This window comes from Protopterus annectens, chromosome 11.part0, assembly GCF_019279795.1.
Source record: "Protopterus annectens isolate FY-2018-M chromosome 11.part0, PAN1.0, whole genome shotgun sequence".
NCBI classification, from domain to species: domain Eukaryota; kingdom Metazoa; phylum Chordata; order Ceratodontiformes; family Protopteridae; genus Protopterus; species Protopterus annectens.
Window position 1 is genome coordinate 1,045,452,390 of NC_056745.1, and position 18,363 is coordinate 1,045,470,752.

The window sequence follows — 18,363 nt, forward strand, 5'->3', positions numbered from 1 at the left end:
ACTTTAAATTTTCCTTTGGATAGAGATACAATGTTTGGTCTATCGGCTACAGAGGTGATCAAAAAGTATGATGAAAGGGACAAGATGATCCAGGGAATCTAAGATTTTTCAACCTTCCTTTTCTAAATTGCCTAAGGGATTTTCTATCTCCTCATCCACTTTTGGCAAAAACAATTAAACAGTGTCAACAAAACTCAGATGAACAGACATTTAAGGAGAAATGGCAAAGGGGTTCCAAAGAGAAGTCTTGAACCTCTCAAAAACAAGGACAGTCCAGCGGGTCGGAATGACTATTTAAGAGACCCTTTGACCCACTCCTACCCTGGTTCCTTTTTTCTTTTAGAAAGTCTTTATCTACATTTTCTTCTTTGGCCACAGACTGTTTCAGACAAATGGGTTCTGAAAATCATCCATCAAGGTTACAATGGCAGTAGGAGAAATGTCCTCCTTTCCAGGGGGTCATTCCTCTTCCCCAGATCAGACTCTCTTGTTTCAACCTGTTTTTCTTCACACCCCTATTCATCAAGACTTCAGATGTTTCTTAAGGTTTTGTGTGACTGGATCACAGCAGCAGTTTCTGCCATACCCTTTGAAGTATCCATGTCACCATGAGTGTTTACAGTGTGCAGCTTCAGTTACAGGATATTGCAGGTTACAGGATATCCATTTTTTTCCATACCGAGACAACTTGCTTATCTTTGCAGTGTCTTTTTCAAAGTGTCAGGAACCTGCCTCTTACCTTCTCCAGAAGGGAACATTAAAAAAATCTTTCCTGACTCCCTCACACAAGATTGTGTTCCTGGGATGTCAACTAGATATCTCAATTCAAAGAGCTTTTCTTCTACAGGATTCTTAACATAGAAAACATTTTTACTTATTGCTCCGACTTCTGCATAAAGGGTATCTGAGCTGCAAGCTCTTATGGTGAGCCAGGCTTATCTCATTTTCCATGGGAACAAAGTTTCCTTGAGAACTAATCCTTTTATGCCTAAAGTGGTATCCAAGTTTACTTTAAGCCAAACTATCCATCTCCCCATTTTTTCCAGAACTTTAAAATGAGGTTGAAATGATACTCTGTACCTTGGATGTCCACAGACAACTCTGGTACTATCTTGATAGAAATAAATCTTTCAGATCTTAGGATCATATGCTTATTTATTATGACGGTAAGAAGAAGGGACAAGCTGAGTCAAAACAGACTATTTCAAATGGTTGTCTAAGGCTATTATCTTTTGTTTACTCACCATAGCAAATCTATTCCAGGTAGGGTCAATACCAATTCTACTGGGGCTTTTGCATCATTTTTGGCTTTTTGGAAAAGGTGAGATTCTAGAAATATTCTAGAACTGCTGCTTGGTTCTCTGTAGATATATCTACAAAACACTATAAGCTTGATTCCATCTCTAGGTCCATACCAAGCTTTGCTAGGAGCATTCTCCAGGGGCTCCCGGACTCTTTTCCTTCCATCTCCGAAATATAGTTAACTATGGTAATCTACCCCTGTAGCTAAGGCTACTGCAGCAGTGATGAATATTATGAACATGCTACAGTTGTATAAGTTGAATTTACCATAGCAATAGATGTTTGAATGATCACTGCTGCAGTAGCCTCCCCCTCCCTTTATCCACCTTTTGTTTTGGTGTGTTTTACGCTAGGGTGTGGGACATTTTTTTCTGGTTCCCAGCATTGTCCTTTTAGGGCTCAGCTTCCCTTTCTGTGCTGGCAGGAAAGCACTGAGGCGCTTCTCTCCCATACCTGTCTTTTAGTCATCTCAGCTCAAGCTGCTTGACATTTTGTGTGTGTGGAAGGTACCCTGAAGCTTTGGAAGATGGCTGGCTGTTATATCCTTGGCAGGATATAATCTACATAGCTAAGGATACTGGAGCAGTGAACATTCGAACATCTACTGTTATGGAAGGTTTGCCTTACACAACTGTACCTTCTCTTCATTCTAGAATATCTAAATCCCCTAACCTTTATACCAATTACACATTTCAGAGGACAAAAAAGCAACTTCCTATACACCTTACAAATTTGCAGTAATGCTAAATAATCCGTTATAAAAAAAATACAGAAGCATTTACATTTAAAAATTGATTTAGCTTTTAAGCACATTTTATAATGATGCCTCATTCGTGCCAATTGTAATTATAGTGTTTGTGTATGTGTGTGTGTTGAAAAGGGGTTCAGTGATGTCTGTAAATTATTGTCTAAAAGTTTGGATATAATATCTAGTTTGATTATTCGCAAGTAACAGCTGAGCTGTTACTTTAGCTATATCCATAGACAGTCCAGTTATTAGAAATATTTTGGATTTTAATGGCAAAATTCTACTGGAAAATCAAGACCTAGCAGAAATAATAGGGTCAAAATGATCTTTTGTTTATAAGAGATCTCATCATTTAAAAACTCTGCTGTGAAAAAAATGCATCTATGTGTCGCTCGCCAGGTCAGGATAAAACACGCGAGCATCTTGGGTTCTTGTTCAAACAGCTTTATTGTATTCAAACACATCATAAATAAGGTTAAGTAACTTTAACTTATAAACAAGCTAGCTATCATGCACATAGATGTTAACATTCTGGGTGCACCTTCAAAATGAAAACATGATTAGTATTTACATGCACACACAGATCTTGGAAATGTTTCTTAAAGGTACAGCTCACCCGTTATTCTACACTATGTATACCTGTAACAGACAAGTCCCATAGTACATTTTGCTGTGGGCAATGTACAGCATGCAGGTACATTTTGGAAGGGTCTCATTTAGATTTGATTCATATGTCTAAGAGTTTGACACTCAAAATATACTTGAATTGCAATTTCCAATGGGTTATTTATATAGTTTCATGCTCATCTTGTGAATTGTTGTACATGGGTATGACCTCCACAGTGCTGTCACAAGGAATTTGAAAACATGTTTATACAATAAAAACAAAAAAATAAAAGCAGTGCACTTTGCAAGCACACTATTAATTATACTGAATGCAAGACATTTTATTTTTTTATATTAGCCCATCTACCTAAGGACTTCAGAGATAACTTTCTAAATAAGCTTAAAATAAGAAAGATTAAATGTTAGCTATTTTTGCAGGCTGCTATACCAGGCTTGAACGGGAAATCCATATAAATGTTTTTAAAAGTTAGATTTCTTTTAAAGTGTAAATAATTGTCATGTATTTTATGGTAAGTGTCGTGAACTTTTACTATTTAAGAAGGGCATTCAGATACTTAATTGAGGAAGTCTATTATATGGTGAAAATACTCAATGAAATTAACGAGTGCATTGCAATTTGTCCATAACAGTGATAATATCATTCTGCAAAATATCAGTCACACAATTTCTAAGTTTAGAGTTTTCCATCTTAGCTCTTAGTAGACTTACTGACACCACTGAATTTTCACAAGTCCTATTCAAATCGTTAATAAAATGGTCCCAGCAAAAATATTTTGATTGCTGATACAGATAAAGGAGAGACAGATGCTAGTACATGAAATTAGATGGCATGTCTAAAATATTACAGAAACAACCAAATCCCTTTGTCAACACCTGTGATGCAAAGCCAATGTAAATGGTAATACTAAGAAAACTCAAATGTGAGGCGCAATCCAAAATTACTAGACATGAAGCTGCTTAAGTTCATATCCTTAGTGTGTGACAAGTCTATACCTAGAGTAGGGGGAATGTTAAAGATAGTAGCAAAGAACCTTGGTGTTTATACATTTCCTAATTGGCCAGCAGCCAAGCTGAAAAGGGACAGTAGAGCTCTTTAATAATATACGCTTGGAGCTTAAAAAATAATTAAGCACAATAACAGATTAATAGAGAAGTTGGCTAACACGATTAAATCATTACATAATGTCAAAAAACAAACTTCTTTTTCCCTTACACACTTTGACTAATACATTATTTTTGTTATAGTAGACAGATGCATTCAAACTGTTACAATGAACACAACAGAAGAAAATCACTACAGACAAATTGTGGCACTTCATTTACTCTGCACTCTGGGTCAAGTGTTCAAAGTCAACCCATGACAAACCAGAAAAGGGATGAGCAACAACAACCTGTTTTTTAAAGAGACAAATTTCTGACAGAGCTTCAAACAAGAGGAACTACAATGTCAAAACCAGAGGGACAATAACAGAAGCAGGACAAGAAAGAGGATGAGCCAGGAGGAATTTCTAAACTTGGGCAAAATATTTATTTTTAATTTAGCCAACAGTGAGTTCACCCCTGCACTAGTTAGCATCTTCTTTTGTGATTGTACCAATAAAAAGGGCTAATTTTAGTTCAAGTTCAAACTGAATTGAGACTATATACTATTAAAGTAAATATGGAATATGTGCTAAATAAGGTTTCTTTAACACAGATCTGTGGAACATCAAGTACATTTCTACCTGGATCTCACTCAGACTGTGCACGATCAGCTGGGTGATCAGGAGAACCACAGCCAATGCAACAATATTTGACAGAATTTAATAGGGAAATTTTTGAGGTTCTTGCTCAGCAGACATGCTTCCTCCGTATTTTATGGTATGCATTTAAAGGGTTCCTCCAATGACAAACTAAGATCATGGACTAGCAGCTTATGGAAAACATACAACATCGAGTTGAACCAGCTCCAAAAGCAATATAATAGAGCTCAGACCACCCACCTATCAAACCCCCTTACCATTTTCTACTCCCTCACTATCCCAAATCACAGAAAGAATTCAAACCATCATAATATGGGAAACTGAGGTAGCACTTGACAGACTCCATCTTCAACACTGCAGGCTTAGTCCTCAGGTATATGCCCGATTAGCAAGGAAGTGTAGCATGAAAGTGAGGCATTTTACCTGGTTGGAATCCCAGGGTCAGTCTTTCGGTGATCACCACTCCAGCCTGGAAACCATCCTATCCAAATTTCACACCTATTATCAAAAAATCCAAAGAATTGAATCTGATTCAGACATACAGGTTTTCTGTGCATTTTCTATCTAGTCTTATGCAAATATTAGTACATATACTGGTTATGAGTAACAAGGAATAGTTTAAGTTCCACTTGTGGATGACATCTTTTTTTCTTTTTTGCAAAATTTGCAAATGCTGTCTGCAGTCATATGCCCCGTCCATGGTCAATCAGTGCATTTTTTTCTTTCTCACCTTGGTGAAACTCAACTGGGGAGGCATCATTTAGATAGACAAAATGTTTAAAGTTTTCAGCTTAAGTTTACCTGTCCCTACAGCATGCATCTGGTAAAGCACAGCAAGATGCTGTTCAACATGCAGATAAAGGAGGCCATCCTCTCACTTCCACAAGGGGCATTCCTTCCATATAGCCCTGTCCTGTCCTCAAGCCAAGAGTGGTGAGCACCCTGATCTCCAAGAGGAAGTCACCACTGCTCAGGGTTCCACAGAGTATGAAAACACTCCAAACTTCTTCAAGGAGAAGTGAATGAGCCACGCCCCTTCACTCCCCCATCTCCCTTACTTCTCCACTGCCAGGGCTGCTAATCAAAGCCTGGTTACCTGAGTTGCAGTCAGAAATCCATCTTCTATGCCACAAAACCGAGCTTTACAGCACTTATTAAATGTTATAACATCAGAGGAACATAAAATTTACTTCAACGTTTTTATTTTGCTAAAGTTGGCTGGCCTTAGGTAAACTGGCACCCTAGGCAAAAAAGGCTTTGTGGTGGCCCACCAACTGCCCATCCCATTCTGGCATACTCTCATTGTCCAGATTACTTTTCCTTTTTTTCAAAGTTTGACTTACTGTTCAATTTGTTTTCTGCAGTTATTCATCCGTTCATTCAAAATGTTTTATCAAAGCAAGACTGCACTCCGACAACTGTGGAGAAAACAACCAGAAGCCATGGAGGTTCTAGATGCTCAGAGGCACAGTTCAGATTTTTTTAAACTTTTTCATCTAGTGATTGCTTGAGCAAAAACAATGATCAAATAAAATAATTTAGCTTTACTATTCAGCATTGTTTTTCTGCATCCTTTCAGCACATCCTAACTGAGCAAGATTACACTGTAGTAACTGCAGTGGGAATAACTGTATTGACGAGGGTTTGGGATGCCATGAGAATTCTAGCTGCTTTGAGATGCATTTTAGAGTTTTTTAAACAACATTTGAATCCAACAATGACCTGAATGAAAACCCTGATTAAGGAAAGAAATTCAGTATTACTCTTCAACTTTTCTTTTTCCTGCACCCTTTCAACACACCCTAGCTGACCAAAACTACTCTGGGGGCTGCTAGTCACACAGAAGCCGTGGGGTTATAGATGCTCTGAGGTGCATTTTAAAGCTTTTTTCCAACCATTTTAGCCAATGATAATGTGAAAAATTATGCACATGGAAAAGAAAATTGATCTTATTTTTTTATTTCAAAAAGGAAATATGTTGTATTCAGATTGTAATGCCTAAAGCTAACTAAACACCAGTTCATAATAAAAATGAGATGAGAAATGCTTGTGAGAAAACATAAATCACATTTAGGTATAGTACCTGTCCCCCTCCCCCACCTTAAACTAGGTAGTCATTTACTATGTATCCCCCTCTGGTGTTAAATTGGGATTAAAATTAAGGGAAAAATGTACACAGCCATATTTAAGCTGCTGCTGTCACATTTACATACAACATGCCTCCTCATCCCTAACCTCCAAAAGACAGCTACCTTCTTTGTACCCCTCTGATGTCAGACTGAGAAAAAATGAAAAAAAAAAAAAAATATATATATATATATATATATATATATATATATATATATATATATATATATATAATATAGAACATTTGCTGAGAGAAGTATATAGACAGCATGCTTATTTTCCCTCCCCAAAAGATAGTTATCTGTATATGCATCAGATGTTTGACTGTGAGGAAAATAAAAAAAAAATGAAAACAATGTTTCCTACTTGTTACTTCTAGACACAGTACAATGCTTTTATACAAACTTTAATGACCATTTGTGCATACGTCTGATGTTTGTGAGGAAAGGTAAAGAAATAACGACCATACTGTCCCCAGCCCAACACAAATATAGTGACCCTTGAGGTTTGGGTGGAATGTTAAACAAATAATTACAATGCCACCACCCCCCCCACACCCATACACACAAGTACAGTAATCTTCTGTGTCCACGCCTGAGCAGGCCTGGTTTTAGACTAGGTGTGGTTCAGGACAGAGACGATTCCTAAGATCATGTTAAAATCCACTTGTACAGCATTGGTATATAGTAGCCACCAGCTCCTAGAAGTTCTGAAAGTCTTGGAAGTCTGTGAGGCATTTAAACCTTATTTATTTATTTTTTGAAAGATTACAGATAAACTGAGCAAGTTACAACAGGGTCAGTTATTTTCATCCAGACAACCCCCACCAAATAGTTATAGCTATTTATGTGTGCAATTCAGGTATCTGAGTGTGATAAAAGGATAATGATGTAATGTATTTCATCTTTGTTCCAGTTTGTACACATTAAAATATTGCATATTGCTTCACATAAAAAACATTAGCCCTGTAAAGCCAGGCTAACATGCAAACAGCAGTAGGCAGCAAGTCATTTTCTTCCACAGAAGATAGCCACAGCAATTATACCTATTCTGTGCATTTCATGTATCCAGTTAAATAGTCTAGCTTCCATCTCACAAAAGCACACTAGTCATCCAAGGCAGAGAGTGACTTTTTAAATTGAGCGAAGACAAAAAAATTCAGTCATTTACATCCAGCCACCCCCCCCCCCCCATCACCACTACCCAACAACTATAACCATGGCACCTGATGGCTGTATATAATTTCAGTTCTAAAATCTACACAAAGTTGCAACACAAAATTTTTATTTTATTGTGTTTTTTTGGGGGTGAGCACTGATCTCCATGGACATTTTTCAGACTCTGCCCTGGAGCAGTGTTTGGTTAAATGACTTGTGCAGAGTCACACACTTAGGCAATGGAGGCTGACAGAATCAAACCTTGCACCACTGTACCATAGGAAACAGCTCATTTATAGCTCCTTAATCCTTTAAGCCGACTACCACATGAAAATTATGAAATTCAACTTGTTCCACACAACTCACAAAGCCAGAAATATTGCAAAATAGTTGGGTGATCACTGCCAGTATTATTGTAAAAATGGTAATAACACTTATCTCACTGCACCATTCCTCTCACCACAACTGCTCACATAAATCACAAAGCAAAGAAATTGCAGCAGTATTACTGTAAACATGGAAGTAATAATACTTATCACACCAACACCACATCATTCCTCTCATCTCTGTCCAAAATTATCTCTGATTTTGACCTTTGTCCCTTTTTAATATTTTTTTCTTAACATTTTGGTAATTTTTTTATTATTATTATTACAGTTAGTAAAGCCAGGGATTGCAGATTCATATGCATCATCAGACAATGTCTAGAACAAAATGTAAATTTCCTGCAGGAAGGTTAATTTCTATATCTGAATGTTACAAGTTCTCTACTCGCCTGACCTTGCAATATTTAATGTAAGGTGACCTGAATGTCAAGCCATCTGGAGAACCCATGTCACCTGGGTGCATTTTCTTTTAGTAGGGGTGCTTTACTTTTTCATGCTTTAGAACAAAGGAACATTGCTCTAAAAATAAATAAATAGGGAAAAAGAACCCCTAGGCAGTCATCTAGTTCGCCTATGGGTAAGGCCAGGCCTGATTCTAAATACCAATACTAATTTGGATCTGAAAAGGAGCATGGTTAAGAAAATTCAATTAAGACTTTTCTGAAAAAAAAGCACTGTTTTCTTACTTCTAAGGCATAAAATTCTCTGTTGGGCATGCTTGGTATGGATTCCAGGACAGATTTTTTGCTGCCTGCACATTCAACCAGTTGTGGCCCTTCTCTGATCAAAAAAAAAAAAAAAAAAAAAACAGAGAGTTGCTAAGCATTAATAAGTCTGTGAATTGATTATTTTGGCAACAGGTTTCTGAGCCTCAGTAGTTGTAGTATGCACTTGATAGTCAAAGGCAGACTCAGATTTGAGTAGCTCTCAGATAAAAAAAATGTTCCACAACTCATTATTTCAGTTAATTCGTGGGCTGGAGCATCACATGACTTTTCTTGTAACTCACCCCCATACACACACTAACATTACACCCATATACACACAAGAAATTATAATTGTCTCCCCCGTTGTGAAGGCCTTCAGATTACGCAACTGGAGATGTACACCAGTTAATCAGTCTCTCGTCATTACAGTGCTACAATGTTGGTTGCTGCCCTGAAGTGGAAATTAAATGCAATAAAACACTGTGTTTTTTTACCTGTCTGTAGCACATCAGCCATGCATCAATGACATTTCCTGTTTTGCAGTTTTATAAGAATGTTTGAGATCTCCTCAAAAAATACATATACGAGACCTTACAGTCTTATCTAGCTCAACATAATTTGTGTTAAAACAGTTCTATTTCTCCATGTTGTATAACAATAAGAATCTCATACAGACTTGTGTGCATATCTCTGTGCATTGTAAGAAAAATCATAATTTAAAATTAATGCAAACAATAACACACGGCAAGAAATTTAGAACAAAGCTTCCAACACCTCCATCACAGAGCAAAGGTTACAGTAATAACCCAGAGTTACAATGAACTCAGTGTTTCACACAGAGACAGTCTTGGACCTTGTATCCTGCTGTCTTTGGCCTAAATTTCAGATCCCTTACTAAAATAACTACATGTACCAGAATTCAGAAAAAAAGAGAAATGCCTAAAATGACAGCAGTAATTAATTTCAAAATTGATGCATTAATTGAATGCATCCAGTTTCTAGTGCAGAATTGTTGACCATTACACAAAAACTTACATCTGTTCTTTCATATATAGCAGCAATGGTATAGAATACCATATACATACAATTCATAAACTGGAACACCAGACACACACACACACACACACACACACACACACACACACACACACACACACACACACACACACACAAGGAAAGTAACATAAAGCACTTACTCTACAGTTGCTTAGTTCTTCTGCTGCCAGTATTACTGTCCCGCACTTTTTGCCTGGAATTCCTCTGTTAAAAGTGAAGAAAAGATGTACATTTCAATAAATTCAGTTTATGTGAGGTTAAAATGTATATATCTTAGATATTAGATATCTTTAACCTCTAGTTCCAAAATTAACCTATTACAAACTAGAGGAATTAGCCAACTTTCTTGCACAAAGGTTTAATGACCTTGTGACAGCCTGGCATAGATAGTTATTTAGCACTTGTATCTCCTCCTATAAACACGATTAATTAATTTTACTATTCTGATTGTAAAAAGCTGCTACTTATGTGTTTGCTCATTTGCATATATAACAGGCTATTGCAAAACTGAATTTCAATTCAACAAGTGAGGTTTCAGACCTGTCTCACATTTCATTTTGTTTCAGTTGTTGTCATGGAATACACCAAACAGTACAGCCAAGAGATGAATTTTTTTTTATTTCATGTACTGCAAAATGTTTAGACTATGCCACAAGTTAGAACAGTTTACTCAGAATTTTAGACTACACTACTTAGCGTGTTGAAGAATTGGATCTACTCAACATAATGAGGTGGCAAGGGATGGGAGAAGCTCTGCCCCCCCCCCACTGTTAATTATATACAACACTAAACACAGAGAAAGAACAAATATATCTACATGGATCAGTTCCAGACATACTGCTGTTTATATTTCAGAATCCGCTGGGAAATATATAAAGAACAAATTATATTACTAGCCATTCTATCAAAAAAGTCTTGGCGGCTGAACTCTGGCATTTCACTCTTCAGTCCCAGCCCATTAGCATTTCCGCAGTGCTGCCAGTTCGTCAAGCCATTCAGAAAGGTAGCCTTCAGTTTTTCATGTTACTCACATTTTCTCGATGAAGACTGCCACAGATTATTAATGTAGCAGCAGTCTCTGACAACTTACCTTCCATTTAGTGTAATGTCAAAAATACTGCATCATTTAAACATTCAGTTTATGCATACAGCAGCAACTACCCTTGTATTCCTCTTATTGGTGGTTTCGTTCTTGTTTCCTTCTCAAAATAAGCTCATTTCATTCTAGTAAGCATTAACAGTGTACACCAGCCATAGCTTTGCAACTCCTACAATAAAAAATATTACGGAGGCATAGAAACCTGCAAATCTTAATGAAGGGGGAATGTCTAACCTTGACTGATCAAATATATAATGCTGAAATTCATAGTTTAATAATAAGACACAATTTAAAGACACAAATTATAAATGCTGGGAAAAACTGGCTGTATTGTTAGACCACATTTCAGAACAAATGGATTCAAACACTGGAATAACCACTGAAACTTCAAAAGGGATACTTTAACCCCTAAAGTGAACTGTTGTACATGCATTAATGGTTATAAGCTTAATTTGTACAGAAATGCTGTAAATATTAGCTGTTTTATATCATACAGTATAAACTGCCTGACTACTCTGGCAGGTATGGGCATACTACACATAAACCTTTATAAAATGTATTTATTTTGTACAGTGAGATGTGCTACAATTTTAATTTAAAATGTCATATTTGTCACAGCACATGATTATCCCCCAGATTCACTAAGCTTCCATGCAGGACTAGCTTAGTCATGCAAGGAAGCAACTGTTTAGGAGCAGCATGGCAGCGGGTCATGCATACTAATGAAGGCGAGCTGCCTGAGCTCCTAAACGGACATGGAGCATGTACAAGTGCAGGGGCCGTGTCTGAGAGCAGAGCTCTCAGAATATACATGCCACTGCAATCAAGAACAGCAGTGTAGTAATAACAATGAGCGAAACTGCTCATTGGTGGTTGCATACCCCAGCAACATCCTCCCAAGTTTATAACAGCAATAGTTAAAATATAATAATATAAACAAGTTAATTTTTTTATCAAACAGATAACATTTAACTGTAGGTGCGCAGGTTTGCCCATTGCTTAGCTCCGTATATTGCAGGTTAAATGGCACAAGAGGATAAATATCAAGATATATGCAAAGGAAGCAGTACTGCAATAGTGTAGTGGGCAGAGCATTCGCCTTACGAACAGTCATTCCCAGTTCGAGTCTCACTCCAGTACGTTCCATTTTCTATGTCAGATCACTTTATGAACAATATTTTTTGTTGCATAATCTACTAAATAACATATACTTGTGAAATGGAGTACTGCATTAAATGCAGATGTGAGGTGTCATTGTAATAATGTAAAATCCACAGATAAACACAAGTGCCTCATACAGTATATGTACACATGAATCAGGGATACAAATCAAAGGTATAATGTGTAATGAATGATAAATCCATAGAGTGTCCAAATCAACTACCGTCCCAAGAACCATTTTACATGTCTGTCTAAATTAGTGTGTGGGTAAGCGGGAGTAAGCACTATTAAGCAGTAGTAAGTGAGAGTAAGCATATTTAAGCAGTAGTAAGCAGGTTTAAGCCTGTTTGAGTGAGGGTAAGCAATGCGCACACAGGTTAAGCAATATTGAAGCTAACTCTCTGTAAGCATATTTAACCAGAAGTAAGCATTGCTTACAGTTGCGCAAACCTGCTTACAATTGCTTAAAAGTGCCTTAATCACTCTGTTTGCAAAAGCCGCTGTTCTGGCCAAAAACAAAATAAACAGCCCTTGAACCCAGGACCCTGTACACTATAGTCACAGTAGTTAACTACTAAGCCATTGCAGAAGTACATAAGACTGAGGTATCACCAAACAGATCCTCACTAAAGGAATATTAAACCTAACATGTGAAAGGAATGTATATACAGTTTTATGTTGTATAACCTACTACATAACATAAATATTTGAACTGGAGTACTGCATTAAGTCCAGATGTGAGGTGTCAGTGTGATAAAGTGTTGAAATCCCCTAATAACCACAAGGACCCCATACAGTGTACGTACACATGAAACATGGATACCAAACACATATATAACATGTAATGAATAATAAATCAATGCCAAACAGTAAATAGTATGCAAATTAAAATTTAAGCAATGCTAAACTTTGCACAGCCCTGCTTACTAGGTGTAAGCAATGTGCAGGCCAGCTAAATCAGTTTGCCCATTGGTATACCCCTTTAAGCAATGTGAACATTAGGTAAGCAGGTTTGCCCGTAGCTGAGCATTTTTAAAACCATTTAATCATGGCAAAGTGCGGGAAATCGGCTCTATTTAAACCCAACAGGTGGGAATACATCTCATAACTGGTTGCAGCTTCCTCTTGTAGGCACTATGACCGGTATGGGAAAAGGAAGTGCACTTTTGAGCACAGTGCTGGGGCATCCAGGAGTCCAAAGTCATGGCAGGACTCCTTGTTAAAGACCATGACCAGAGACTGCTGGAGGGCCAGTACCAGGGTTCCCAATATAAAGCAGAAGCCTGGGACCATCACACCTGTGACCTCACCAGTGCCACTGGCATACCTCAAACTTGAATTTTTAGAGTTAAAGTGGCAAATCAGGACAAATGCCTGTCAACTACCTGGGCTTAATGACAGGTTGTCCATTAGTTCTTTACTAAGATTAAAATCTATGTATTGTTTTTAACATCTTGGATGTTGTGGTTAACAGCTTGACTTAGGTATGTTTATGGATATATGTATACATATATATATATATATATATATATATATATATACATTATTATATGCATATATGAATTATTTTAAAGTGTATGTACTTGGTTTTAAAGGTTGAGCTTTCTTTAAGAACTTTTATATTGCACAGTGACTAGGGGAAACAAGGTATTGTGTTATCAATTAACTTGTTTATTCCTGACCAATGAATTGCTTGGGAAGTGTTTAAAAGTATTCCTTGCTGATGCTTTTTCTTACTCTGAAAAAGTCTGTTTTATGACAAAAGCATTTGAATAACATGGTGGTATGCTAAATACATTCCTATTTGGCATTCTGTGCTTGACTTGGGTTTTTGAGCTGCACCTTCCTTCTGGATTTACACTACAGCATTACGCAGTTATAGGATGTGCCATGGAGATTACTGGGCTACTCCTTCCCCAAAGTTATATTTCAAAGTGAATGACATCAGCAGCCCTGCCAAAGTAGGGCATTTGAAATTGTAGTGAGTGTGAGTGGCCTAAAAAGCACTGATCCCTACACAGACAAACAAACACACACACAAACCTTTACACTTGCCATGTCTGGGAATAGAACTCCTACCTAACTAGTTTATTACACTACAGCATTATGAAGCAATAGGACACTCCATAGAGATTACTGGGCTACTCCTTTCCCAAAGGTGTATTTCAAAGTGAATGACAACAGCAGCCCTGCAAAAGTAGGGCATTTGAAATTGTAGTGAGTGTGAGTGGCCTAAAAAGCACTGATCCCTACACAGACAAACAAACACACACACAAACCTTTACACTTGCCATGTCTGGGAATAGAACTCCTACCTAACTAGTTTATTACACTACAGCATTATGAAGCAATAGGACACTCCATAGAGATTACTGGGCTACTCCTTTCCCAAAGGTGTATTTCAAAGTGAATGACAACAGCAGCCCTGCCAAAGTAGGGCATTTGAAATTGTAGTGAGTGTGAGTGGCCTAAAAAGCACTGATCCCTACACAGACAAACAAACACACAGACAAACATTTACATTTGCCATGGCTGGGAATAGAAATCCTACCTAACTAGTTTATCACACTACAGCATTTCACAGTTATAGGACACACCATGGAGATTACTGGGATACTCCTTCCCCAAAGGTGTATTTCAAAGTGAATGACATCAGCAGCCCTGCCAAAGTAGGGCATTTGAAATTATAGTGAATGTGAGTGGCATAAAAAGCATTGATCCCTACACAGACAAACACACACAGTTGCCACATCTGGGATTTGAACTCCTACCTAACTTGAACATCACACTACAGCATTACTCAGTTATAGGACATGCCACGGATATTTCAGAGTTACTACTGCCCCAAAGGTGTATTTCAAGGTGAAGACATCAGCAGGCTTGCCATAGTAGGGCTATGGGGAATGCAGTGTGTGTGCATGGGCCATAACCCATTCATCTAGAGGCAGACACACAACACTCAGGCACATGCAGGTTTATATTCCATGGGTGCATGTATACAACTGCTAGATTGCTACTGACTTATACAGTCATGTTACACAGTTAGCACAATCACCACAGTCACTATAGTGCTGAGGGATACCAGAGGCAAATGTCTATGGTGATTGATATTTGCACATCATGTGGTTTTAGCCAATTTGATGTGTGCTGGGTGGGACAGGCCTCATGATGGCAGGCTCTTTGTCACTGTCAATCTCTTCCACACATCCATGTATGTGTATTTTTGGCCTATTATAGTGTGTTGTCCTTGGATAGATGTGTGTATTCCTATCCGATGTTTGTGCAAAGCATAACTGGTGTGTACTGAGGAGTGATTGCACTAACATCTGTGACTGCCAGTTATGTATGGCCCACTGGTGTTGCCAGACATGGGCTTCATTTCTGTAAGTGTGTGAGCATGCCCAGTATGACCTTTCAGTACTCTGTTGTCTGACATGACCTTCATTTCTCTAAATGTGGAAGCATGCCCAGTATGACATTCTGTATTGAATGTGTGAATCCATTCCAAGTATACTGTACTCCAATGCAGACTTTTCTGTTCTATACCTACAGCTAGCAAACTGTTTCTGCAGGATATCTGTAGATCGGTTGACAATATGTGGTCGAAATGGGCAAAGGATAGTGGATTACTGTAGATAATTGTGTCTGTGCTGCTTCTGCTACATGGTCCGGGTGTTAGCAGAGATATTCAGACATATGTACTGTTATACACTGTGATGTTTTATGTCATCAAGTACTGTCAGGTATACATATTTGCTTGCAGTGATGTCCTTGGGAACACAGGGTAAATGCAGCTGTGTCTAGTATCATGGTTAGCAGCCTACATATTCTTGCACAACCATGCCATTCTGGAGGGGAAGCTGCAGACACTTGCTGCTGGGTCTGTGTAAATGGTTCAGCACCTTGGTACAGTGGTGGCTGAGGATCCCATGCTTGTACATCCATCGACGTAACAGTATGGCCATATCCTGCTGTGGCCATACCTCACAGCTGTACAGATTCACACAGGTTACCCAGAGGAAGGGGTCATAATTCTGGACATTACCCCTTCACATTGTGGTTTACCAGCAGGTTTGTAGCCACCCATTCTTGTGTTTGCAGTCAGAGATAGTATGTGCACATGGCTGAGTTTCAGACTTCACACACTCCATGCCACATATGCTCCTACTCCCCCCCCCCTCTATTATTCTATCCTCTTCCATACATTATGCAAACATTATCTGATATGGTCCCTATAGTTATCACCTCATCCCGGCAGTAATTTGGTTTTGGTCCACAGTTCATGCAGTAGGACATGGTGGATACATTACTGAGATCTGTCCACATGGCCTTGCATTTGGGTTCTGTGGACTGTGTTATGTTGTTATTTTGGAGTCCATGACATAACATACATTGGCAGTACGGGTGAGACACTGGCATTTGGCAGAGGACTGTAGGCCATTTGGTAGTGATGCAGGCCAGCTGTAGCAGTCAGTTGTATTGTGTCACTCCTACAGTCCCAGACTGCAATACACTATATTCCTCTGGGGTGACAGGGTAGGTGTGCAAGGTGTTCATGCAAACACTTTCTGTCATTATTGATCCAGTGGTGTGGATGCTGAAATTATGCTGCTTACAGCTTGGGACACACCTGCATGGGACACCTGTTCTGCATGCTGCATTCTTTAGCTATTGTCATACGGGGGGGGGCATATTGCACTCATTCCCAACAGCAGGGATAAGACTGGAGAGGTACCTGTGGGTGGTGGTGGGGTGAGCTGGGTGCATGTGTGCTATGGACACTACCTGCATCTGGCTCACAGATATGCATGGGGCATTCCACTTATGCTGGCTTGTGCAGGGACATCAGATGTTTCTCAATACTTCATACCTATGACCTTTGTGGTCTGCCAGTGTTTGGTGAGACGACATCGGTATTCCCTACTACAAGCCCAAATAACATGCTGCTAACTTGTATGTACAATTCCAAGAGTGTGTCCATTTGACAGTTACATATTATACACTGCCTGTCTGGGGTACTTCCCCTTGTGTACTGCTTGCATGTCTGGGCACACATTCATGCCATGTCCATCTTTCAGATGGTGACATATTACTTCTAAACATTTACTATGGCTTACTGTTGGAATGTGTTTTGCTGGGAAACTTTGTTTTTGGCACTACAGTTGTGAGAACTTGGCCCTATCATCGGCAGTACTGGCCAATGGCCACCAGGACAAACCTCACCATGCATACATACTGACCACTCTCACACAATATACGACACACACCAACCTAACACACACAGCCCTGCATATTGTACACATGCTACAATATATCCTGCTACCATGGCCAGCTCGGGTAATCTGTGATCCACTGTTATTATACCTACACATACATGTTACTACATTTCTACATAGGATTGGGGGGTACACCTGACTGTTACTACATTTCTACATAGGATTGGGGGGGCACACCTGACTGTTACTACATTTCTACATAGGATTGGGAGGGTCACACCTGATTGTTACTACATTTCTACATAGGATTGGGGGGGCACACCTGTCACTTGTACACTTGCTCTGCCTGTACTGGTATTTCGGGTAGTCCATTTCATTCTGTATTCTAACCTATCATGCTGACTAGAGGCATATCAGTATACTACAGGTCTTAGGTTTGATTGACCTACATTTCAGTTTCTGACTTCTTACCCTCCAGAAATAACATCCCACTGCCTGACCTGTTGTAATCTGTCTGTGTAGGTCTGGGAGGGGATATTCTCCATAGCCATCAATCTGTGGCCTTAGCACAGCCTTTGTTTGTGTTTGTTTACACCTATCCTGCTGGCTGAGACTGCTGTTGGGTATGTGAGCCTACCTGACTGGCATGTGTATGTCCTATGGACACATGTGGCCTGGCACATTTCTTTCAGTGAGTTTTATCACCTTGTCTAGTACTGGCTGCTATAGTGACACCAGTATTTGTTACAGATCTTATGCTGCCACTATAGGAGTCTACTATCTGCTGGCATCTAATTCAGCCACCCGATTCCCTTGCATGCTCACATCCATACCGTAGATACAAGTAACAACACATACTACTCCATTCAGCAATTGGTAGGAAGAGTGACTTACCTTGTGGCTGTGCCAGTATTGAGGATGGTGCTGGAGGGCTGACTATGTCAGATGCACATAGTACACTCCCTATACATGGTTAAGTGCAGGTAGTGTCATGTTTGGCATCCTTTTTACTGTATGTATGAGTCAGAGAGAGGT

General features: G+C 38.9%; 1 protein-coding gene across 1 annotated transcript in view; it reads right to left on the reverse strand.

Moving 5' to 3' along the window:
• LOC122815689 (copine-8) overlaps positions 1-18,363 on the reverse strand; it is a 3,116,673-nt gene that overhangs the window by 1,479,840 nt on the left and 1,618,470 nt on the right. Inside the window, exon 7 of the mRNA XM_044088391.1 lies at positions 9,993-10,056. Within this exon, the coding sequence (XP_043944326.1) occupies positions 9,993-10,056 (64 nt within the window). The remainder of the gene's footprint in view (positions 1-9,992; positions 10,057-18,363) is intronic.